Source organism: Coregonus lavaretus (genome assembly GCF_964263955.1).
Source record: "Coregonus lavaretus genome assembly, chromosome: 10".
Classification (NCBI taxonomy): Eukaryota; Metazoa; Chordata; class Actinopteri; order Salmoniformes; family Salmonidae; genus Coregonus; species Coregonus lavaretus.
The window spans coordinates 61,658,246-61,685,165 of record NC_139997.1 but is presented as its reverse complement, the minus strand read 5'-3'; the positions used below and the strand labels follow the sequence as shown (position 1 = coordinate 61,685,165).

General features: G+C 43.0%; 1 protein-coding gene across 1 annotated transcript; it reads right to left on the bottom strand.

The window, feature by feature from the left end:
* Window positions 1-1,945: 1,945 nt before the first annotated feature.
* Window positions 1,946-25,122, bottom strand: LOC311136529 (nuclear cap-binding protein subunit 3-like). Its single transcript, XM_084170691.1, has 12 exons — window positions 24,759-25,122; window positions 9,140-9,245; window positions 8,901-9,026; window positions 8,694-8,828; window positions 8,310-8,458; window positions 8,103-8,211; window positions 6,472-6,571; window positions 5,328-5,428; window positions 4,413-4,719; window positions 4,014-4,219; window positions 3,723-3,893; window positions 1,946-3,604 (listed from the first exon to the last, which is right to left on the bottom strand). The coding sequence occupies exons 1-12, from the start codon at window positions 24,921-24,923 to the stop codon at window positions 3,306-3,308; spliced, it is 1,974 nt and encodes a 657-aa protein (XP_084026817.1). The 5' UTR covers window positions 24,924-25,122; the 3' UTR covers window positions 1,946-3,305.
* Window positions 25,123-26,920: the final 1,798 nt, after the last annotated feature.

Sequence of the window (26,920 nt, the reverse complement as noted above, 5' to 3'; positions counted from 1 at the left end):
CACTGAGGCATTGTGTGTTTGTGTGTTCTTTTTCTTTAGAATTTTCAAATAAACTTGACGTGTTTTATGATTAATAGTGATGTTGTGCTTGTACTATTTTGGACACACTGTCCTCAGGCTCCAGCTTTATGTTGTATGTTGATCGTATTAAAACAAAGAAAACAATCTGAAGTTGTTGTTTTTAAGTTATATATACCATGATTTTTCCGGTCCGGCCCACTTGGGAATATATTTTCCTCCATGTGGCCCCTGAGCTAAAATGAGTTTGACACCCCTGGTTTAAGCTATTAACTCCAAACCAACGCTGAGATGTTCAGACTGAACCTACTTACATTGATTGTCAAAATATTTTTTATTCTATATATATATATACACTTTTTGAACTATAACCATTTTAAATTAGCATAAATTAACATGGGTTTGAATGAGAACCATAGGAATACAGATGTAGCTGTTCAAAAAAGTCCTGCTCCTTGGCCAATTAAGCTACAAGACCAACTTTAAAACATTCAGGCTATCATAACTTCAAATTCCTTAGAATCTTTATCAACTATAACTACACTGAACAAAAATAAACTCAACATGCAACAATTTCAAAGATTTTACTGAGTTACAGTTCATAGAAAGAAATCAGTCAATTGAAAAATTCATTAGGCTCTAATCTATGTATTTCACATGACCTGGAATACAGATATGAATCTGTTGGTCACAGATACCGCTAAAAAAAAGGTAGTTGCGTGGATCAGAAAACCAGTCAGTATCTGGTGTGACCACCATTTGCGTCATGCAGCGTGACATCTCCTTCGCATAGAGTTGATCAGGCTGTTGGTCTGTGGAATGTTGTCCCACTCCTCTTCAATGGCTGTGCGAAGTTGCTGGATATTGGCGGGAACTGGAACGCTTTCGTACACGTCGATCCAGAGCATCTCAAACATGCTCAATGGGTGACATGTCTGGTGAGTATGCAGGCCATGGAAGAACTAGGAAACTTTCAGCTTCCAGGAATTGTGTACAGATCCTAGCGCCATGGGGCCATGCATTATCATGCCGAAACATGAGGTTATGGCGGCGGATGAATGGCACAATGGGCCTCAGGATATCATCACGGCATCTCTGTGCATTCAAATTGCCATTGATTAAATACAGTCGTGTTCATTGTCCATAGCTTGTCTGCCCATACCATAACCCCACCGCCACGGGACACTCTGTTCACAACGTTGACATCAGCAAACCGCTCGCCCACACGACGCCATCTGCCCGGTACAGTTGAAACCGGGATTCATCCGTGAAGAGCACACTTCTCCAGCGTGCCAGTGGCCAACGAAGTTAAGCATTTGCCCACTGAAGTCGGTTACGACGCCAAATTGCAGTCAGGTTCAGACCCTGCTGAGGATGACGAGCACGCAGATGAGGTTCCGAGACGGTTTCTGACAGTTTGTGCAGAAATTCTTCGGTTGTGCAAACCCACAGTTTCATCAGATGTCCGGGTGGCTGGACTCAGACAATCCCGCAGGTGAAGAAGCCAGATGTGGAGGTCATGGGCTGGCGCGGTTACACGGTCTGCGGATGAGAGGCCGGTTGGACGTAATGCTAAATGCTCTAAAACGACCTTGGAGGTGGCTTATGGTAGAGAAATGAACATTCAATTATCTGGTAACAGCTCTGGTGGACATTCCTGCAGTCAGTATGCCAATTGCATGCTGCCTCAAAACTTGAGACATCTGTGGCATTGTGCTGTGAGAAAACTTCACATTTTAGAGTGGCCTTTTATCATCCTCAGCCCAAGGTGCACCTGTGTAATGATCATGCCGTTTAATCAGGTTCTTGATATGCAACACCTGTCAGGTGGATTGATTGTCGTGGCAAAGGAGAAATGCTCACTAACAGGGATGTAAACAAATTTGTGCACAACATTTGAGAGAAATAAGCTTTTTGTGCATTTGGACAATTTCTGGGATCTTTTATTTCACCTCATGAAACATGGGACCAACACTTTACATGTTGCGTTTATATTTGTGTTACATACATACCAACATTAGCATAAAATAACTCTAACCTTAACTCTTGAACTGTTCAAGCTAGACACCAAACCAACATGTTCAGGCTATCCTATCCACTGCCACAAAAAATACTTTCAAAGAGCTAAAGCTAGTCACAATTTTTCTTCATGGAAAATTACCATCTAGTTGATTGTATTCTCAGTCAATTTACCAGGTCAAATAATGAGTTGGTAATGGTAACAAGACAAGCAGACAGTTGTTTAAAAAATATAACATTTTCATTTCTGCTTAGGCCTTAATGAAATACATTTGTTTTCCGTCTGGGAATGTAAGGTTGCGTCCCAAATGGCACCCTATTCCCTACATAGGGCTCTGGTCAGAAGTAGTGTACTATGGGCCTTTGAAGGACTTTGCACAGCCATGAAGGATTTTCCGCCTTGAAAAGCATAATATCAACATTGGCCATTTGCACATAATACCAACAGTCAGACAGTACAAAACCTTTCAGTAGAGAATCGATTCATCTGGTTTAGTCTTCTCTATGGGCCAAGCCTTTGGAAGGAAAGAAAATGCCACAAACCAAATATTTGTTGTTCAAAGTCACTCACACATAGATACCATCTACTGTATGATACAGTGTCTGATTCCAAACACAGAGAGACAGAGGGAGAGAGCTCAGTATCAGCATCTTATCCACTGTCACAGTTCTTCTGTAGTTGACATCACAGGGGCTAACAGAGACATTTATATTGCTCTTTAAATATTCGACATGACTTGACGTGTAGGTAGGCTATCAGAGGGTAAAATGTTGTCACAGGAACACGTTTGATCAGAACACCAGTCCCATGGGCTGCAGAGATCATGTGATACAACAACAACAAAATGTGCCTCCTGTCCTGACAAATATAACTTCTCTCCACACCAGACAATTCTGTCCAGTTTTTTTTTTCTCGTTTATTTTCATAAAGATTCTTCTCTTTTGTGTTTGTACGATGGACCAGGCCACAGCGGCGGGGTCCCATAAGGATCAAAACAGTCCTACAGAGATAGACAGAGAGAGACAGAGATAACTCAAGAGGAGGGCAGGGGGTGGAGATGGTCACCTTTCTGCTCTAGATGAAGGCATGACCAAATCCACACACTGATCTAAACCGTCCCCCACCATTTGTAATCATTCTCCATTTCACTCACACCTCTCTTCCCCTACTCAGTTTCTATCAACACGTCTCTTTCCCCTACTCATTCTCTGCCACCTCGTTGCAATACCGCTCTCTCTCCCTCTCTCCTTCCCCCTCCCTCCGTCTCTCAGGAGTCTGAGTCAGATCCGTTGCTGCTCTCCCGGCTGATCTCTATCTGTAGCGAGGGCAGGTTGTCAAGCCGACTCTTCTTCATCTTGTGGGTCTGCTGTTCCTTCTGTTTGACCAAGGCCCCCCACACCTTCTGCAGTGCAGAGTCGTTCTCCTCCTCAACGTCTTCTTCTCCTCCCCGCCCCCGTCCCCTCAACCTGGAGCTGGCTGATCCCGACCCCACTCCGCGACTGGAAGGCTTCCGCTTGGGAACGTCGCCCTTGCGGGAGGAGGGGCCGAGCCTGCTCCACAGACGACCTTGAGAAAGAGTGGGGGGGGTTCAATATTAAAGCACTTTCTTTCAGTGTCTTTTTAACAAACCTACTGCATTATTGACTAATAGCAGTAGATGGGCATGTGCGTTTTTCTTCCTTACTTGATTTCCTGTCTTTGGACGAATCAGGGTAAAGGCCGTGGGCGTCTTGTTTGACAACGCCCAGTCGGCTGTGCACATCTGTGATTGGCTCTCGGGGAGGGGATGAGTCTCGGGAGGCGGAGTGTCGTCTCTCAGGAGAGCACGGCCTCTTCCCTAACCGCTGCCTCACATCTACACACACAACCCAGAACAGAACCAGGTTAAATACAACATACTCTACATACACAGTGTCCCAGTGTCAGGGAACAAGATTACATTGATTTTGCCTTTGTAAAGTGGAGGACAACTGACCTGTCGTTCCACTACTGGCCACAGGGTAGCGCTGTTTGTGCTGGGATAGGCTCCGTCTCTTCTCCTCCAACAGCTGCCTCACGTCCGTCACTTTCTCCACCGCAATGCTTTTGGTCTTGACCACCGATCCTCCACTTCCTTCTCCACCAATCCTGTTCCGGATGCCACTACCCCCCGAGCCGCTGTCACTCCGAACAGCAGAGTGTCTGAAGAACACATACAGGGAAAACACCAACTAATAATTTGCTACATTTACCTACATTAAAAAGGTCCACATTCTGCACACGCACACACAAAAGACACAGACACACACTGTAGGCTTCTGAGGTTGGTCATGGCCTTGTCAGAATACATGGTCACGTCACCCAGCACACACTCTCGTCCACCACACCCACTGACCGTATAGTCTTGAGGTTGGTCTCGACCTCGTCTGCGTACATGGTCATCTTCATGCTCTTCTTGGGGGAGGGGGTTGAGATCATCTTGAGCTCCAGGTCATAGTCCATCTCGTCTGAGTCTGACGAGACAGAGGGGGAAGACGAGGGCCTGCCCAAACGACTCCGCAGGGCCACCCCTGGGCCCCCCGCCCTCCCCCTCTTCTCCTTGTACTCCACTACCCTGTCGTCTGAGTCCATGTCCTCTTCCCCCTCTTCCTCATCCTCTTCTTCTTCCTCTATTGGTTCTTCTGGCAGGTTGACCAGGTCAGCTGGAGAGAGGGGGGGGAGAGCAGAAAGAGGAGGGAGAGGATGGAGGAAAGAGAGGGGGAGGAAGTCAGATTAACACAGGGGATATGTAAATGAACATTAGCACATGGCAGTTGGGGCTCGTCTGTAAACGTTTGTGTGTGCCTTGTCACCTACAGTGGGTTTTCCTACTTACAAAGCATGTAGAGGTCTGTAATTTTTATCATAGGTACACTTCAACTGTGAGAGACGGAATCTAAAACAAAAATCCAGAAAATCACATTGTATGATTTTTAAGTAATTAATTTGCATTTTATTGCATGACATAAGTATTTGATACATCAGAAATTGCAAATTAATTACTTTAAAATCATACAATGTGATTTTCTGGATTTTTGATTCCGTCTCTCACAGTTGAAGTGTACCTATGATAAAAATTACAGACCTCTACATGCTTTGTAAGTATGAAAACCTGCAAAATCGGCAGTGTATCAAATACTTGTTCTCCCCACTGTAAGTATATTTAGGGTGATGCGTGAGTGTGTTCTTCCCAGGGTTGGTGTTTGTAGAGCACTGTATGTGTGTAGGGTGGTATGTGTGTAGGAAGGTGTGCGTCTGTGTGTGTACTTACCAGAGTGTCTGTGTGTGTAGGGCGGTGTCTGTCCCATGCTGTCCCCTATGAGGGGTTTCTTGCTCTTGCTCACAATTCTGCGTGTGTGATACCGTTTCTTCCTGCAGAAGGTGACATAGAAAGACATTAGCACCCACCCTCTACCTTTAACTTCTATCCTAACCATATCCCCTTAACCTTCTAGACCAGGGGTATTCAAATCTTACCCTACAAGGTCCGGAGTACTGCTGGTTTTCTGTTCTACCTGATAATTAATTGAACACACCTGGTGTCCCAGGTTTTTAAATCAGTCGCTGATTAGAGGGGAATAATTAAAAAAGCAGTGGAACTGGCTTCGAGGTCCAGTTATGAATTCGGGGATTTTAGATTAACCAGCATGTCTTTTTTCTGATAGCAGGAAGGGGGTCAAAAGGGAAAAGAAACTGACAAAGAAACAGATGAGAGAAGTAGAGAAAAGGAGTGAGAGGGGGGAATAAAAGGGTGAGAGAAAAGTGAAAGAAAGATGGGGGAGCAGAATGACTTCTTTTGTGTTCAAGCAGCGGATGATTAACATAGATGTTAGTAGTAATATACGACCTTGTTTTTTTCTGATAGAGGGAAGGTGCAGACAAAGAAAGTGAAAGAAAGAAAGTGTCAGGAAATAGTGAGCAAAAAAAAAGACCAAAGGAGGACAATGTACAACAGTGTAGCAGTTCCAGTCAGCCACGGTGGTGATGAGGGTCTGACTGTGTCTGGTGGCGGCTGCCATGATGGTTTAGCACACCACTGTCCCCCTGTATCGCCATGGAGACGCACCACAGTGTCAACTGGTGTGCCTATCCAGCATGTATGAATGAATGAGTGTTTTTTAAATTTATTTTTATTTCACCTTTATTTAACCAGGTAAACCAGTTGAGAACAAGTTCTCATTTACAACTGCGACCTGGCCAAGATAAAGCAAAGCAGTGCGATAAAAACAACAACACAGAGTTACATATGGGGTAAAACAAAACAAAGTCAAAAAAATACAACAGAAATACATATACATATACATATATATATATATATATATATATATATATATATATATATATATATATATGAGTGTTGTAGGGAAGAAAGTAGGTGTGTAGGGAAGCAAGTAGGTGTGTGTGTGTGTGGTTACCAGGAGTTGCTGAGGATGCCCCTCATGCCTCCGTAGTTGGGGTTGCCGTACTTCATGTAAAATCTACTCTTCCTCGCAGCACCCAGCTCCTTCTTATCATCTGAATGAAAAAGAGAGAAACATTGTGCCAGAATCCTAATCTTCCCACTCCTTCAGACGTCAAATACATATTCAAATTGTGAAGAAACTAATACTTGTGACTTGTTATGAGAGTTGCTAAATGTGTGTGTGTCTAGTTGTGTGTGTGTGTCTAGTTGTGTGTTTGTGTGTGTCTAGTTGTGTGTGTGTGTGTGTGTCTGTGTGTCTAGTTGTGTGTGTCTGTGTGTGTGTGTGTCTGTGTGTCTAGTTGTGTGTGTCTGTGTGTGTGTGTGTGTGTGTGTCTGTGTGTCTAGTTGTGTGTGTGTGTGTCTAGTTGTGTGTGTGTGTGTGTGTGTGTGTGTGTGTCTAGTTGTGTGTGTGTGTGTGTGTCTAGTTGTGTGTGTCTAGTGGTGTGTGTGTGTGTGTGTGTGTGTGTGTGTGTGTCTGTGTCTAGTTGTGTGTGTGTGTGTCTAGTTGTGTGTGTGTGTGTGTGTGTGTGTGTGTGTGTGTCTAGTTGTGTGTGTGTGTGTGTCTAGTGGTGTGTGTGTGTCTAGTTGTGTGTGTGTCTAGTTGTGTGTGTGTCTAGTGGTGTGTGTGTGTGTGTGTGTAGTTGTGTGTGTCTGTGTCTAGTGGTGTGTGTGTCTAGTTGTGTGTGTGTGTGTGTGTGTCTAGTTGTGTGTGTGTGTGTGTGTGTGTGTGTGTGTCTAGTGGTGTGTGTGTGTGTGTCTAGTGGTGTGTGTGTGTGTCTAGTGGTGTGTGTGTGTGTCTAGTGGTGTGTGTGTGTGTGTCTAGTGGTGTGTGTCTGTGTGTGTGTGTGTCTGTGTGTCTAGTTGTGTGTGTCTGTGTGTGTGTGTGTGTGTGTGTCTGTGTGTCTAGTTGTGTGTGTGTGTGTCTAGTTGTGTGTGTGTGTGTGTGTGTGTGTGTGTGTGTCTAGTTGTGTGTGTGTGTGTGTGTCTAGTTGTGTGTGTCTAGTGGTGTGTGTGTGTGTGTGTGTGTGTGTGTGTGTGTGTCTGTGTCTAGTTGTGTGTGTGTGTGTCTAGTTGTGTGTGTGTGTGTGTGTGTGTGTGTGTGTGTGTCTAGTTGTGTGTGTGTGTGTGTCTAGTGGTGTGTGTGTGTCTAGTTGTGTGTGTGTCTAGTTGTGTGTGTGTCTAGTGGTGTGTGTGTGTGTGTGTGTGTAGTTGTGTGTGTCTGTGTCTAGTGGTGTGTGTGTCTAGTTGTGTGTGTGTGTGTGTGTGTCTAGTTGTGTGTGTGTGTGTGTGTGTGTGTGTGTGTCTAGTGGTGTGTGTGTGTGTGTCTAGTGGTGTGTGTGTGTGTCTAGTGGTGTGTGTGTGTGTCTAGTGGTGTGTGTGTGTGTGTCTAGTGGTGTGTGTGTGTGTGTCTAGTGGTGTGTGCGTGTGTGTCTAGTGATGTGTGTGTGTGTGTCTGTGTGTGTGTCTAGTTGTGTGTGTGTCTAGTTGTGTGTGTGTGTGTCTAGTTGTGTGTGTGTCTAGTTGTGTGTGTGTGTGTGTGTGTGTGTGTGTGTGTGTGTGTGTGTCTAGTGGTGTGTGTCTCACCGTGAGTGGCAAACCTCAGGAAGAGTCTGTTGCCCTTGAAGGGTTTGGTGGCTGGACGTAGGTCGTTCCGGAGCAGTGACTCACTCTCTGTCTGGGATAGCAGGATCACCTGACACACACAGGTAAATAACATGCAGCGTTTCCACATAAACACAGGTTACTAATATGCAACGTTTACCACACACACGGTCTCGCATACAGTTTTACCTGGGTGGTCTCAGGTTCTGTTTTCCTCGCCGTCTCTCCCTCACTGGCTTTTCCCTCACTCTCCTCACTGTTCTTCTCTTTCACCATCTCTTTTTCCTCCACCTCTCCTTCCTCGTCATCATCATCATCCGAACCTCGTTGTCTGCGAGCTGAGACAGAATGGCAAGCAAAGTTAAGTGACAAAACACATCAAGTACATGCCTCATACGACTGACAACACACACTGACCACACAAGCGCCACATCGCAGTTCTGACCATCAACACAGTATTTATTATCCACTATATCTGATCATAAAACAAAGACTGAACATTGGAACAAGGACACACCCACTGGACAGTACATGGATAAGCGCACACACTTCTAACAGTACCTGCACACTCACCCTTACTCTCCTGGGTGGGATCACCAGGTTCTTTGGTGCCGTCTGTCTCTTTGGTAACCACCTCTGGGTCAGGCATGTGGCTGATGTTGATCAGAGCCCGGGTGGAAGTGATATCATCCAGCCACACCACGTTACCTAGGAAACAATATTGAATGACAAGTTAAAACAGGCCATTTATTGTCAGTTGCCGCTGTGTGTGTTACTCACAGGAGGTGTCGTCGATCCACTCAATGTGTGCTGGAGGGTGCTCCTTAAAGTAGCAAAACACATCCTGGGTGCTCATATCATCCACACCCGCCACGTGCAACGCCTCCAGACGCAAGTTAGGGATGGCTGAGAAAGGGAGAGTGTATTCAGTGTGTGCATAGGTGTGACAGTGATAAAAAGCCGGGTAAGTCTGTACCTTTCTCCATCTTGTCTCTATCCAGCACTGTGTGTGTATGTACCTTTCTTCATGGTGTCTCTGTCTAACGCCACATTCATCTGGGCTAGGTTGGCCTCTGCACGGAAGTGGAACCTTTCTGCCCTCTTCTCCTTCCTCTCAATCGCCTCCTAGAACACACACACACACACACACACACACAAAGACAACAGAGGCATGGTTAAGGCAAGATGCGTTATGGCAGTTAACGTTTGACTGTTGGTTTACCCTCCCATCTTTGAATGATGGAACTAGTATTGGGGCGGCAGGTAGCTTAGTGGTTAAGAGCGTTGTGCCAGTAACCGAAAGGACACTGGTTCTAATCCCCGAGCCGACTAGGTGAAAAATCTGTCGATGTGCCCTTGAGCAAGACACTTAACCCTAATTGCTGTTGTAAGTCGCTCTGGATAAGAGCGTCTGCTAAATGACAAAAATGTAAAAATGTATTAATGCGAATGTTTGCCAGATCACTTTCAAGTGTGGTTATGTAACAAGTATCAAATTTCATGTTGCATAATTACACAAAATCTGAATAGTTCCATGCCTGATATTGGTGTACATTCCTTATGTTGTTGTACGTGCCCTTTAATGTCGCACACTTCCTTTTTTTATTCCCCCATATAAACATCACCTGCCCCCCTTACCTCATCCCTGTCTATTGTACCCATGTGGAAGAGGTAGGTTACTGTAAAATTGTCCCATCAAAATCATAATCAATCCTATGTTAAGACACTTATAAAAAAGGAGTGTATATGGTCACTGACAGTGCATTATAAAATGGTCTCCCACCATTATTATGATATGTATGCATTTCAGTCATTTATTAACTTATCTTGTAATGTGTCCCTACTGTACACGTTAGCTAGCTACTCTACTTCTACTGTAGGCTATATGTCTTAATTGGGCTAGCATGGCTATTCATTTCCCCTTTTGCTGTGAATGTGTACTTTGCAGTGGAGTTGGTGTATAAGGACAGCACAGCATTTGGAAGTTCTCTCTGGCATTATCAGGTATGTCATGTGTTTTTGTTTGTTGAACTATTTTGACGATATTTTACTGTCAGCTATGTTCGCAAGCGCATGTCACATACTGTATTTAAAACATGGCTGTCATTGAGAATGTTGGCTAGCCTTGGCCTATAGGTTATATTTAAAATGTCATACTTTACATTTGCATTATATTGTACTGTTACGTGAAATGAGACTTATATTGGGCCCCGTCTTCTGTACCCATGTGGAAGAGAGGAGTTGGTATATAAGGGCAGCACAGCATGTTTATGGACGTTTTTCCTGTAATTATCAGAAAATAAAAACAGACCGATCCTCTGGTCATCTGTTCGCCGCTCAAAATGCAACGTAGAGGCAATCTACACCGGTCACACTTGGTGCCGTGTCCATTCAGATCTACAAGATCATCGCTGGCATAATCGCCGGGTTGCTCCATCATCACCGGACTCTCTCCTCTCTCTGCGTTCCGCTGTGTGTTCACCAGAGGTACAGCGCATTTAGGCACGAAGCAGAGACATTCAGTACTTTGTTTGGTGTTTACTAACACATTCTAAAAGAAAGTTATTGATCTACTGTGTCAAGAGATTTTATCACTGTAGATATTTTTTCTCTCATGTTTTGAAGACATTCTCAGTTTCATTCTGGATGTTTATGCATGTGAATACCAAGTATTTCATTTCTGATCTGTAAATTGTATTGGTTATTTTTATTCCAGTTGCTCCAATGATGGCCTAAGTTTTCATTTATTCTGGTCTTTGCATTTGGATAGGCATAGAGCCCTACAGTGGAGGTGTCATAATACCCATATCAAAATCAACTGTTCAGAGGAGACAGCGTGAATCAGGCCTTCTTGGTCGAATTGCTGCAAAGAACCACTACTAAAGGACACCAATAAGAAGAAGAGACTTGCTTGGGCCAAGAAACATGAGCAATGGACATTAGACCGGTGAAAATCTATCCTTTGGTCTGATGAGTCCAGATTTGAGATTTTTGGTTCCAACCGCCGTGTCTTTGTGAGATGCAGAGTAGGTGAGATCTCTGCATGTGTGGTTCCAATTTGTAAGTCGCTCTGGATAAGAGCGTCTGCTAAATGACTTAAATGTAAATGTTCCCACCATGAAGCATTGAGGAGGAGGTGTGATGGTGTGGGAGTGATTTGCTGGTGACACTATCAGTGATTTATTTAGAATTCAAGGCACACTTAACCAGCATGCCTACCACAGCATTCTGCAGCAATACACCATCCCATCTGGTTTGCGCTTAGTGGGACTATCATTTGTTTTTCAACAGGACAATGACCCAAAACACACCTCCAGGCTGTGTAAGGGCTATTTGACTAAGAAGGAGAGTGATTGAGTGCTGCATCAGATGACCTGGCCTCCACAATCACCCAAACTCAACCCAATTGAGATGGTTTGGGATGAGTTGGGCCGCAGAGTGAAGGAAAAGCAGCCAACAAGTGCTCAGCATATGTGGGAACTCCTTCAAGACTGTTGGAAAAGCATTCCAGCTGAAGCTGGTTGAGAGAATGCCAAGAGTGTGTAAAGCTGTCATCAAGTCAAAGGGTGGCTACTTTGAAGAATCTCAAATATATTTTCATTTGTTTAACAGTTTTTTGGTTCCTACATGATTCCATGTGTGTTATTTCATAGTTTTGATGTCGTCACTATTATTTTATCATGTAGAAAATAGTAGAAATAAAGAAAAACCCTAGAATGAGTATGTGTGTCCAAACTTTTGACTGGTACTGTGTGTGGGTGTGTGTGTGTACACACACACACACACGCATGTGTATATAGAGTGCATTCAACCTTTTCCACATTTTGTTACGTTACAACTTATTCTAAAATTGATTAAATTAGAACTGTTCACAGACCATAATGACAAAGCGAAAACAAGTTTAGAAAATGTTGCACATTTTTTAAACATTAAAAACAGAAATACCTTATTTACATAAGTATTCAGACCCAGGTGCATCCTGTTTCCATTGATCATCCTTGAGATGTTTCTACAACTTGATTGGAGTCCACATGTGGTAAATGCAATTGATTGGACATGATTTTGAAAGACACACACCTGTCTATATAAGGGCTCACAGTTTACAGTGCATGTCAGAGCAAAAACCAAGCCATGAGGTCGAAGGAATTGTCCGTAGAGCTCCGAGACAGGATTGGGAAAGGGTACCAAAAATGTCTGCAGTGTTTTGGTATTTTATTAGGATCCCCATTAGCTGTTGCAAAAGCAGCAGCTATTCTTCCTGGGGTCCACACAAAACATGACATAATACAGAACATTCATAGACAAGAACAGCTCAAGGACAGAACTACATATTTTTATTATGGCACACATAGTGTATTTATTGAAAGGTAGGCTAACTATCCCTAGGTCAAATAGGGGAGAAGCGTTGTGCTGTGAGGTGTTGCTTTATCTGTTTTTTGAAACCAGGTTTGCTGTTTATTTGAGCAATATGAGATTGAACAGCGTTCCATGCAATAATAGCTCTATATAATACTGTACGCTTTCTTGAATTTGTTCTGGATTTGGAGACTGTGAAAAGACCCCTGGTGGCATGTCTGGTGGGGTAAGTGTGTGTGTCAGAGCTGTGTAATTTAGTCTCCTCAACTTGTTTAACAGCCACACCATTCATTACCAGATTCAGCTGAGGTCTAGAACATAGGGAAGGATTTGTCCCAAATACAATGCTCTTAGTTTTAGAGATGTTCAGGACCAGTTTATTTGTGGCCACCTATTCCAAAACAGACTGCAACTCTTTGTTAAGGGTTTCAGTGACTTCATTAGCTGTGGTTGCTGATGCGTATATGGTTATTAAATCACATCAGACCAACATTATTTTTTTTCCATCATCCACATATGAGTCACAGCAAAATCTTTTGTATGATCTCTTATACACTATTTTAGGCCCAGCTGTTGGAACTTTGGCTTTCCTGGATATAGCCACTATATTGTGATCACTGCATCCAATGGGTACGGATACAGCTTTAGAACAAAGTTCTACAGTATTAGTAAAACTGTGATCGATACATGTGGATGATCTTGTTCCTGTAGTTTTTGTAAACACCCTGGTAGGTTGATTAATAACCTGAACCAGATTACAGGCACTGGTTACAGTAAGAAGCTTCCTCTTGAGCGGACAGCTTGATGAAAACCAGTCAAGATTCAGGTACCCAAGAAAGTAGACCTTTCTGTTTACATCACATACACTATCAAGCATTTCACACATATTGTTTAAATACTGACTGTTTGCACTTGGTGGCCTATAGCAACACCCCAAAAGAAAAGGCTTTAGATGTGGCAAGTGAACCTGCAACCACAACACTTCAATTACACTTGACTTAAGATCTTCTCTAAGCATTACAGGGATATGGCTCTGAATATATACAGCAACACCACTCCCATAAGCATTTCTGTCTCTTCTATAGATGTTATATTCTTGTATTGCTACTGCTGTATCATCAACTTAATTATCTAAGTGAGTCTTAGAAATGGCTAATATAAGAATGGTATCTGATGTTATCAAGTTATTGATTTCTTGAACCTTATTTCTAAGGCTATATATTAATATGGGCTAGTTTCAGCCCTTTCCTGGGTAGCTTATCAGCGATAGACATAATAGTGGAAAGAGCAAACAAAGAAAGAGAAAAAAATATATACATTCAGCAGTCCACTAATCAATTGGTGTGTGTGTGTGTGTGTGTGTGCGCGCGCGCTGCGGGGTTGAAGCTACGAACCCATAGGCTTGGCGCTCTCATTCCTTCCAGGTTTCTGGGAGGGAGGGTGGATGATGAGCCTGTAATAGCGGATGTAAGAAATGTCACAACGCGCTCTGGCAGCTTTCATGGCTGGGATAAGTTATTTCCTCTTCTGGCGCACAGCTTCAGGATAGTCCTCATTGAGAAAGATATACATTCCTCTCAAGTTGTTGTCTCTTTTCAGAACAGCTAACTTGTCCTTGAACCTTAGGAACTTGACCACTATCGACCTGGGACTGTCACATGGGCCGGTGGTGGGTTTTCCAGTCCTGTGGGTGCGCTCCACCTCAAACTTCCTGTGGTCCATCTTCAATTTCTCAGAGATAATTTCCCTCACTTTGTCCTCAGACTCCGTCCAGGTCTCATGTGGAGATTCTGCAATTCCGTCCACAACCATGTTGTTACGCCTTGATTGTCCCTCGAGATTTATCCGTCATTGTTATGATGGATTCACAGACAGAACTGATGTCCTCTCTCAATGACTTACAGATTGATGTAATCTTGCCGTTCTCCTGTTTCAACTCATCGAGCTGACCCTGGGAGAACTGCAAACTGTTCTTTAGGTCCTGGACCTCTCTGGTCAGGTTGTCCATTCTTTTATTAGTCGAATCCACCAGTATTTGGACAAAGCACTTGAAGCTATTTTCTTGTTGTTGTAACAACTGCTTGTAGAACTATTTTTGTTTTGTCCTCAACAATGGTACTCCCGCCGGCTTTGGTCTTTGTCATGGTAGCTAGCAACGTAGGTTACACTGTTACTCCCCGCAGTTCAAGACAGGGCAGGTAACAGGGAAGATTGAAAACAGCAAACCGCAGGGATGTAGAATCCACAAACCCGAGACAATCCGCGGTCCCAGCCACAACGGCTAACCGCGTTGCGGGCTGTGTTCAAGCCCTCAAGAAAACCCTGCTAGCTTGATATGCTGTTAACTAGCAGCTAGGCTAGCTGCAACGCCAAATAGCTCCTCAGACCAGTCCTTGTTCGGCAGGATCACTGGACAGAGACTAGCAATCCCAGCAACCGATGCAAACTGTGTCGCGGGATGGTCCACAAGAACACAGCGGCCTTCATCATTCTTAAATGGAATAAGTTTGGAACCACCAAGACTCTTTCTAGAGCTGGCCGCCCGGCCAAATTGAGCAATCGGGGGAGAAGGGCCTTGGTCAGGGAGGTGACCAAGAACCCGATGGGCACTCTGACAGAGCTCCAGAGTTCCTCTGTGGAGATGGGATAAACTTCTAGAAGGACAACCATCTCTGTAGCACTCCACCAATCAGGCCTTTATGGTAGAGTGGACAGACGGAAGCCACTCCTCGATAACAGGCACATGACTGCCTGCTTGGAATTTGCCAAAAGGCACCTAAAGGACTCTGACCATGAGAAACAAGATTCTCTGGTCTGATGAAACCAAGATTGAACTCTTTGGCCTGAATGCCAAGTGTCACATCTGGTGGAAACCTGGCACCATCCCAACGGTGAAGCATGGAGGTGACAGCATCATGCTGTGGGGATGTTTTTCAGTGGCAGGGACTGGGAGACTAGTCAGGATCAAGGGAAAAACGAACGGAGCAAAGTACAGAGAGATCCTTATGATAACCTGCTCCAGAGTGCTCAGGACCTCAGACTGGGGCGGAGGTTCACCTTCCAACAGGACAACGACCCTAAGCACACAGCCAAGACAACGCAAGAGTGACTTCGGGACAAGTGTCTGAATGTCCTTGAATGGCCCAGCCAGAGCCCGAACGCGATCGAACATCTCTGGAGAGACCCGAAAATAGCTGCGCAATGACGCTCATATATATACGTATTCTGAGAAATGTTCAGTGGTCCCTTTATGGATCATTTGAGGTATAAGGTTAAAGCATTGTACGGGACTTGACTTACCTTTAACCAATAAAACTATAAATAGAACCAAAGAATGTTGAACATTATTTTCTGTTAAATAAACTTAAGGTTACAATTTATTGTTCTCCAGATGGAGTTTTCGTTGATATCCCAAATGATGACGTTCTAAACCAATTTGTGAGTATGCAAAATGGAGACTGCATCGGTTTCCCTGTCTACGCGGTCTCAGGTGCCAGACCTATTACGGACGGAGTGCGCCATCTACTGGGGACTGAGACAGTGCCAACCCAGTTAATACATATTGATCCCTCCAAAGCATTACACATGAATCTTAAAATAGACATTTAATAAATATTGAAGCAGAAAGTGAATATCCAACAGAGATTGGTAATAAAATTAGAGTAATTTTTTGAAGGTATACTAAAATGAAAACAATGCCATCCAATATGGAGAAAGTTATGTTTGTTTCAATTTAAACCTTGCAATAGGGGGAAAAGCAGAATGTTGTTTGAGAGTGATCCGTGGGTATTTGTAGTAGATTGAGAAGGTCTTCCTATTGGGAAGAAGGGAGTCCTAGTTGAAGGAAATTGATATGAAAGTAACAAATTGAATGGTAATTGGCTTTCAGATAGCATTCTAATAATGCAATATCTTAGTAATTTGAAGAAGATTGAGCATTGAGACTGATATTAAATTAGAGGGCGCTCACTCTTAAAGGCCTGGTCCACTGCTCGTGTTTAAGTAATCTGTTGTTTGGGTTAGAGATAAGCTTGCTGTGGAACAATAGAGAGAGAGAGAGTAGGGAAATTGGGAACGGTTCGTACAGAATTGCGCCTCATTAGCTCCTTGTTATGGATGTCTCCAAATAAATGTCACTAAAAAAACAGCTTAAACAAATGCAGCTACTGTTGTTATTCTGTCTGCACTGTTTGACATGACTAAGTTAGCTGTAGTTGGGTAGCTAACAAACAAGCGATAAGAACGTTGCCAGCCAGTATGGCAATGGAACATTTAGAACGAACGACTGGGTCACGTCCATGGATACAGAACAAAAACACTGAACGACTGAGTTGCGTCTCTGGCAACCGAACCGATAGAACGAACAACCAGCCGGCTTGGGAAGCAACCCTAGATTTGCATCTGGACTATATATTGTGGAAGGATGAAATTAAATCAAAATAACAATGAAAATGTCAATAATTATTTGAATATGTTGGTAACCCGTTGTATAAAAGTGATAATACCCTCGAAGCCGGTGTTTGGAGGATATATTGGCATGGTTTGCCAGCTCGAGACAAAGCCTTGGGCCTAACAACACCCGTGCCAGTATATCCTCCAAACACCGGCTTCGAGGGCAAATTTCACTTAAACATTTGAGGAGCTCTACCAGCACATGTTCGACCTTGCCGTGTCATTGAAAGCAGGTGGCAGACCTATTTTGTTTCTACAGGAATCTACATTTGAAGGCCTGGTACAAGCAAAACGTCACTCCAACTACAGACACCATTGTTTCAGGTCAGGCCGTTTCTGTGCCCTCAAAAACACATTTTAAGCCCAAGTCCACCTTTTGACCCATTGTCCAGAATGCCACACTAAATACATTTGCCAAGAAGGTGAATTTTGATGTGGAGAATCTGTTTAAGGGTAAAACTGTCTGCAACCAAACACAATGTAACCTTTATAAGATAGAGGGATGCAGTTGAATATGGACGGATTGTGGTAAAAAAAAAAAAAAATACACAAAAAAAAGAAAATACAAAAAAGGAAGCACTACAGTAGTGTGGAGTGAAGACAAATGTGACAGAAGCCTACCGTCAATTAGACAATGAATTCTACCAATCTCTTCCTTTCAACCCTACAGAGGACCTCAAAACTGAATTGAAAGGGATCCTTCACCGAAGCTAAGAAGAATGGCTACATTTCAGACAATGAGTTCAAATGTATTTTCAATGGCAGTCCGTGTATGGCTTCTTTTTTTCTTCCAAAAGTCCACAAGAATCTTGAACCCCCCCCCCCCCCCCCCGGCAGACCAGTAATTGGTGGTAATGAAAGTCTGACAGAACCCATCTCCAAGTACATTGATTACTTTATTAAGCCTTTACTGCCTTCACTCCCAGCCTATCTTCAAGATACCACAGATGTGTTGAACAAAATTAAGGAATTGAACAATATAGGTACAGCTTTTTAGTCACCATGGATGTGGAGTCTTTATACACCACCATTGATCATGAACAAGGATTGGCAGCTATGCAACATTTCTTGAGTACACGGCCTGAGACAAATGCCTCCCACAGAATTCATTGTCTCACTGACTAAATCGACTCTTAATAACAACATCTTTGTCTTTCAGGACCGTATTTTTAAACAAGTCAAAAAAGATGTGCCATGGGAGCTTGCTACAGCCCTTCCTATGCTGGTTTGTACTTAGTTACAGTGGGGAGAACAAGTATGATACACTGCCGATTTTGCAGGTTTTCCTACTTACAAAGCATGTAGAGGTCTGTAATTTTTATCATAGGTACACTTCAACTGTGAGAGATGGAATCTAAAATCCAGAAAATCACATTGTATGATTTTAAAGTAATTAATTTGCATTTTATTGCATGACATACGTATTTGATCACCTACCAACCAGTAAGAATTCCAGCTCTCACAGACCTGTTAGTTTTTCTTTAAGAAGCCCTCCTGTTTTCCACTCATTATCTGTATTAACTGCACCTGTTTGACTCGTTACCTGTATAAAAAAGACACCTGTCCACACAACAGACTCCAACCTCTCAACAATGGCCAAGACCAGAGAGCTGTGTAAGGACATCAATGATAAAATTGTAGACCTGCACAAGGCTGGGATGGGCTATAATAGGCAAGCAGCTTGGTGAGAAGGCAACAACTGTTGGCGCAATTATTAGAAAATGGAAGAAGTTCAAGATGACGGTCAATCACCCTCGGTCTGGGGCTCCATGCAAGATCTCACCTAGTGGGGCATCAATGATCATGAGGAAGGTGAGGGATCAGCCCAGAACTACACGGCAGGACCTGGTCAATGACCTGAAGAGAGCTGGGACGACAGTCTCAAAGAAAACCATTAGTAACACACTACGCCATCATGGATTAAAATCCTGCAGCACACGCAAGGTCCCCCTGCTCAAGCCAGCGCATGTCCAGGCCCGTCTGACGTTTGCCAATGACCATCTGGATGATCCAGAGGAGGAATGGGAGAAGGTCATGTGGTCTGATGAGACAAAAATAGAGCTTTTTGGTCTAAACTCCACTCGCCATGTTTGGAGGAAGAAGGATGAGTACAACCCCAAGAACACCATCCCAACCGTGAAGCATGGAGGTGGAAACATCATTCTTTTGGGATGCTTTTCTGCAAAGGGGACAGGACGACTGCACCGTATTGAGGGGAGGATGGATGGGGCCATGTATCGCGAGATCTTGGCCAACAACCTCCTTCCCTCAGTAAAAGCATTGAAGATGGGTTGTGGCTGGGTCTTCCAGCATGACAACGACCCGAAACACACAGCCAGGGCAACTAAGGAGTGGCTCCGTAAGAAGCATCTCAAGGTCCTGGAGTGGCCTAGCCAGTCTCCAGACCTGAACCCAATAGAAAATCTTTGGAGGGAGCTGAAAGTCCGTATTGCCCAGCGACAGCCCCGAAACCTGAAGGATCTGGAGAAGGTCTGTATGGAGGAGTGGGCCAAAATCCCTGCTGCAGTGTGTGCAAACCTGGTCAAGACCTACAGGAAACGTATGATCTCTGCAATTGCAAACAAAGGTTTCTGTACCAAATATTAAGTTCTGCTTTTCTGATGTATCAAATACTTATGTCATGCAATAAAATGCAAATTAATTACTTAAAAATCATACAATGTGATTTTCTGGATTTTTGTTTTAGATTCCGTCTCTCACAGTTGAAGTGTACCTATGATAAAAATTACAGACCTCTACATGCTTTGTAAGTAGGAAAACCTGCATAATCGGCAGTGTATCAAATACTTGTTCTCCCCACTGTAAATGGGAAAATGACTTCATTTTGGATTATTCTAAAAACCAGTTCCTTGACCAGATTATAATGGTGGGGACGCTATATGTTCTGGTCTGCCTTAGAAGTTGAACTTATTTCCTTCCACCAATACCTTAACAGCATTAACCCTAACATCAAACTAACTATGGAGTACAGCAAGGATAACATTCATTTTTAGGACCTTGACATCAGTAAAAATGACAAAGGTTGTTTGCACACATCAATCTTTAGGAAGCCTACAGATGGGAATAACATTCTGAGGGCAGACAGCTTTCACCCCAAAAGGCTAAAAGAGAACATTCCATATGGCCAATTCCAAAGAGTCCGCAGAATTTGAGATCAAGAAATAGACTACAATGTCAAATCTGCTGAATTGGAGAATCGCTTCTTGAAATCGGGGTTACAGCGCTCAGATCCTGAAAGATGCAGGTATAAGGGCCGGACGACTTGACAGAGAGAACTTGTTGCAAAGGGGAGCGCCTCGTGATGCATCAGAGAGAGTGTACTTTGTTACAAAATACAGCACTGAAGCAGAGAACATTAAAAGAATCATTAAAAATAATTGGGGAATCATCCAAAGTGATACACTACACCACCAGGTCTTCCCAGAGCCACCAGTCATAAGCTTTAAGAGATGTCCTACCCTAAATGATAAATTAGTCCACAGCCATCTTCCTGGTGACTCTCAAAAAACGTGGCTAGCTCACAAACCCAAGGGCTCTTTTAAATGCAACCAGTGCAACCATTGCAGAAATATTGTACAGAAAAAGTTGTTGACAAAGCTTCGAAAATTGAGTATCAAGTCAAGCATTTAATTAACTCCAAAACCACTCATGTCATCTACAGATTGGAATGTCCACAGTGCAAGGTGTTCTACATTGGACGGACAAAGAGATGCCTTCAAGACCGCTTAGCGGAACACAAGTATGCCATACGGGTAGGCAATGAAGACTACCCCATGGCAATGACATCTAGTGATAACTGTACTAATGCCAGGCAAATTTAGAAGTGAACATGACAATACAGATGTAATCATAGGTGACATAAAACCTATGTAGAAATGTAAGCGACTTAGGCTACATATGCAACAAACAATAGTCATTCATGGACCATTTGACAAAAATGAAGTGCTCAGGATCTTGGCCAACTGAAGTTAAGGTATGGGCTGCAGCAGATTGGTCGCAAATAGACATTTACACGATTAATGTGCGTACATGGAACATCCACACAGGTTGTTTTCATGTCTCGTGATTTTCAAAGTAAGAGAAATGGAGCAATATACTTACATCATCAACATGAAAACCATTATGAGGTTGTGACGTGTGAAAGACAAAGATGATCACAGCTTGTGCAGCAAAGTGAGACAAAACAAATTGGTTTTCATAATGTAAGTGATGACAGTGTGAAAAAGACAAAAGCTGATAAACAAAAGGAAAGGTATTAAACTGATGCCAATGTAAGGGAAAATACAAAAGATACCCATAGGCAAAAATATCAGACAGACAAAAGAAAAACGTATCATGAACAGTGCAGATATCAAATCTAATTTTATTTGTCACATACAGTGAGGGAAAAAAGTATTTAGTCAGCCACCAATTGCGCAAGTTCTCCCACTTAAAAAGATGAGAGAGGCCTGTAATTTTCATCATAGGTACACGTCAACTATGACAGACAAAATGAGGGGAAAAAATCCAGAAAATCACATTGTAGGATTTTTAATGAATTTATTTGCAAATTATGGTGGAAAACAAGTATTTGGTCAATAACAAAAGTTTCTCAATACTTTGTTATATACCCTTTGTTGGCAATGACACAGGTCAAACGTTTTCTGTAAGTCTTCACAAGGTTTTCACACACTGTTGCTGATATTTTGGCCCATTCCTCCATGCAGATCTCCTCTAGAGCAGTGATGTTTTGGGGCTGTCGCTGGGCAACACGGACTTTCAACTCCCTCCAAAGATTTTCTATGGGGTTGAGATCTGGAGACTGGCTAGGCCACTCCAGGACCTTGAAATGCTTCTTACGAAGCCACTCCTTCGTTGCCCGGGCGGTGTGTTTGGGATCATTGTCATGCTGAAAGACCCAGCCACGTTTCATCTTCAATGCCCTTGCTGATGGAAGGAGGTTTTCACTCAAAATCTCACGATACATGGCCCCATTCATTCATTCCTTTACACGGATCAGTCGTCCTGGTCCCTTTGCAGAAAAACAGCCCCAAAGCATGATGTTTCCACCCCCATGCTTCACAGTAGTTATGGTGTTCTTTGGATGCAACTCAGCATTCTTTGTCCTCCAAACACAACGAGTTGAGTTTTTACCAAAAAGTTCTATTTTGGTTTCATCTGACCATATGACATTCTCCCAATCCTCTTCTGGATCATCCAAATGCACTCTAGCAAACTTCAGACGGGCCTGGACATGTACTGGCTTAAGCAGGGGGACACGTCTGGCACTGCAGGATTTGAATCCCTGGCGGCGTAGTGTGTTACTGATGGTAGGCTTTGTTACTTTGGTCCCAGCTCTCTGCAGGTCATTCACTAGGTCCCCCCGTGTGGTTTTGGGATTTTTGCTCACCCTTCTTGTGATCATTTTGACCCCACAGGGTGAGATCTTGCGTGGAGCCCCAGATCGAGGGAGATTATCAGTGGTCTTGTATGTCTTCCATTTCCTAATAATTGCTCCCACAGTTGATTTCTTCAAACCAAGCTGCTTACCTATTGCAGATTCAGTCTTCCCAGCCTGGTGCAGGTCTACAATTTTGTTTCTGGTGTCCTTTGACAGCTCTTTGGTCTTGGCCATAGTGGAGTTTGGAGTGTGACTGTTTGAGGTTGTGGACAGGTGTCTTTTATACTGATAACAAGTTCAAACAGGTGCCATTAATACAGGTAACGCGTGGAGGACAGAGGAGCCTCTTCAAGAAGAAGTTACAGGTCTGTGAGAGCCAGAAATCTTGCTTGTTTGTTGGTGACCAAATACTTATTTTCCACCATAATTTGCAAATAAATTCATTAAAAATCCTACAATGTGATTTTCTTTTCTCAATTTGTCTGTCATAGTTGACGTGTACCTATGATGAAAATTACAGGCCTCTCATCTTTTTAAGTGGGAGAACTTGCACAATTGGTGGCTGACTAAATACATTTTTTTCCCCACTGTATATATATTTTCTGTTGTATTTTTGACTTTATGTTTTGTTTACCCATATGTAACTCTGTGTTGTTTGTAAATCGCACTGCTTTGCTTTATCTTGGCCAGGTCGCAGTTGTAAATGAGAACTTGTTCTCAACTGGCTTACCTGGTTAAATAAAGGTGAAAATAAAAATATAAAAAATCAATGAGCTAGAACTATCCATTTGGTTTGCAGCTCAGTGAACCTGCGCAGCACTTGTTCAATTAGATGCCTACTAACGAACAGATTGATGCATATCAAATTACCCAGCAGCATTTAGAAACAAAAAATCGTAAAAAAAAAAAAAAGGTTATTCTTAATTAAAAATATATATTCTGGCTGTTTAAATCGGCCACATCTTGAAGTGTACAGGGACATGCGTTTTGTTTAGGTTTTACACCTTTTTCTGAGAGAAAAAAAATATGATTAACCATGACCAGAAAATGTACGTTTGATGGCTATGCACCAGCCATCTCTAGCACTGTGAATCACTACCATATGTACCCAGGCGAACAGTGCTAGCTGTGCCACAAGAGATCCTGGTTCGAATCCAGGCTCTGTCGTAGCCGGCCGCGAACGGGAGACTCATGGGGCGGCGCACAATTGGCCCAGCGTCGTCCAGGGTAGGGGAGGGAATGGCCAGCAGGGATGTAGCTCAATTGGTAGAGCATGGCGTTTGCAACGCCAGGGTTGTGGGTTCGATTCCCACGGGGGGCCAGTATGAAAAAAGTATAATGTATGCACTCACTAACTGTAAGTCGCTCTGGATAAGAGCGTCTGCTAAATGACTAAAATGTAAATGTAAATGTAACCCGTCAAGGTTAACGCTGGCAGGTCTCGTTGCTCACATTGGCAAAGCTGGTATTGTGACATAGACAATGGGCTGGGAATAGAACGTTCGGAAGGCGAGTTAGTGCCACGGTGCTGAATAGAACTAATAGGAGCTGGCAGGGTGACAAATGCCCTAAAATAATGCCTGTTCTTTCGCGATTACTTCAACACTACGACAAAAAGCTGGGACATATGGCAATATAGTGAAATGCAATTAACTAGATTTTACCCGAAAAAAGCGTTAGAAATGTAATGTGTCCAGCCTAAAATTGGCAACATCTTGAAAACGAGGACAGGGACACGCGTTTTGTTAACACCTTATTCTGAAGAAAAATAATAATTGGGTAAACCATGAGCAGAACATTTTTCATTTTTCATGGGTCGTGGCCAACCATCTCTTGCACCGTGGATCACCACAACGTGTACCTGGGCGAACAGTGATATCGCTCACCAACTATCCGTAACCTTGTTCATATTAAGTTACCTGAGGTAAGACTTCAAGGTTTACGCGGGTAATACTCATTGATAACAATAGCGAAGCTGGCATTTTCACGCAAAACAATTGGCTGGGTATAGAAAGTTCGGAAGGTGAGATGGTGCCCAATAGAACTAATAGGAGCTGGCAGGGTGAAAAATGCCATAAAATAAGGCCTGCTTATAATACCATACGGTAATATTATGAAACTGGGCTCCATGGTGGATGCAATTCACTCGTTTTTAATCAGAAAATGTGTCCAGCCTAGTTCATAATAAATATGTAAAGTTAACGTTAGTTTGCTTACGCTCGAATCAACAAGTATAGCTCCTGTAGCTTGCTAGTTAGCTGCTAGCTAAAAACAGACAGGTACTTAAGGCGAAGATATTGACTAGTTACAGTGGCTAACGTTAGCTACCTGGCCATCTTGCTAGCGCATTGAGCTCCTCCAACCCAGACACTATTTGCAGGCCCCGAAGGTACGCGAGCCCGCGGTCTGGTGAAGCCTACTTCACTCACCGGCAACAGTTCATTCAAGGACCTGTTAACGGGGATGTCTTCCACCTCGAGTTCGCCCTCCTCCACCTCCATCGGTTCAAATTCGCGGGCATCTCGGTCCGAGTCTGAATCCGATTCTGAGCGGTCTAGCTTTATCGACACCCTTGGGCTGCGCACTGCCGCCATAGTGCGAGCACTCGGTCCGCAACCGCTTTCGAAGCAGGAACTGATGCCCCGTTTACATCGTGACGTTTTTCACTACGACGTACGTAATCTTCACGGAGTCCTGCCCTGCAACTGAACGAAAAAGTGTAGCGTTTTTTATTTTTTATTAACCCTGTGAGTGTAGCGTTTATAACGCAAGATTCAGTTCTTCTTCTTCGGTGGGGTTTATCGGCGATTGGCATCCAACGTTATGGTGCATTACCCCCACCTACTGTACTGAGTGTGAGGACACCGTCTCTCGTCAGATATCACATTTATTTAGGGAGATTGCCAAAATATGACCTTTTTATTCAAGACAGGATAAATATATTATTTCAGGTGATAATAAACATGTTTTATTTAGTTACTTTTTCCTCAAGTTTATAGCAAGTCAAGCTAGCTTGTACTGCAGAGCAACTAGCTAGCTAAAAGCAAATATATTTTTGAACTAACCCAAGATAGACCACATCCTGTCGTTTCCAATGGGAGGCAAGTGAGCCGAGTAGGTGGGATCAAGTGTGGAGATGGGGTTTTCAAAGTCGCGTTTATTGGTCTATCAGATGTTAGTTACGTAAATAAAATAAATCGTCATCATTTTCAAATGAAGTTGAAATGAAATGCAGAAGTTGGACTGGATTGAGATTTGGAGGAGAGAGACTTCACTTGATTTGATGTAGCTAACGTTAAGTAACTATTCGTTGGGGTGGGTATAATTTGTTTAAGGTTCCAACAGTAATCTGTTCCAAAAACTTCATAAAAATATAATGCATCTTCAAAGTGGTAGGCATGTTGTGTAAAGATTTTTTTTTTTAACAATGAGTGGTTTGGAAGGAATCAGTGGCTAACTAAGCGTTGCAAAGCAATCAGTATTTTGCTTCCCCTGCCTGCTATTTGGTGGAGTGGTCCAAGTCTGAGTTTAAGGATTTAAAACATCTGTCTGAAAGGGTCTGTTTTCCAAGCTTAAAAGGATCAACATTCACATGCAAAACCATGGGCCACCTTCCTGTTCAATTGAGCACAGCACAACAATGTCTTGTATGCTGCTGCATAAATGATGTAATATGCCAGGGAGATATGTCTACTGTAGGTAAGAAAGTTATACTAAGTGTATGTTGTGTCATAAGCTGTTAGTAGCCCATGTGCCTCACCCTAATCATTTGGTCCCTTTCCCCCTCAGAACTTAGCTTACTGGGGGTTTTAGAGAAATGTCATCATCAAATATTGTAAGAGCTTTCTTTGTCTGCTTATATGCCCCCTTTATTTATCCTACATCCTACGGATCTGACTTGGTGTACAGGGAGAATACTGTAAGAACGGCCCATGTTCTGAATTCTGTCGCTGTACATTTCAAAGGTGCTGAACAAATATTTACAGTATATTGATCATGTCCATCTTAGCTCGCTCATTAATGTCTTAATCGAAATTACGGATTGCCTCTTATCCGTTCATCGTTACCTTATGCCATAGTTTGTACATCTTAATTGTTATAGACCTATATACGCAATAGGCCTATCTAATTAGTATCTAATTAATCATTTTAGGCAATATTGGAACTATTGAATTGTTTTGTTACTTTGTGTATTATAATTAGCTCATGTGCTTTTCTTGACGAGGAGGAGATACTATATAATGTTGTTGGGTCTGTAACCATGTTTGCCAGTGACAATCTCTTCCCATTCAAATATTTGTTTTCAACAAAAAGTTCAGTAATAGATCCATGTAATTCCAGTTGATATTGCAAGGGTTGTTTTGTTTGCGCAATGCGCTGTCTCTGCGTCGTTATATTGTATATAAAAGTGGATCCTCATGATTTTATTTTCCTTCCCTTTTAGACCACAATGGCCTTATAAAATACTTCAAATGGTAGGCTAAACGAGTCTCTCTCTCTCTGTGTGGTGACTTAAAGAAGAGTAAAGTTAATGCCTCAACATCTATCTGAATTTCTGTCGGTGTCCATTTTGAAAGTGCTGAACGACTAG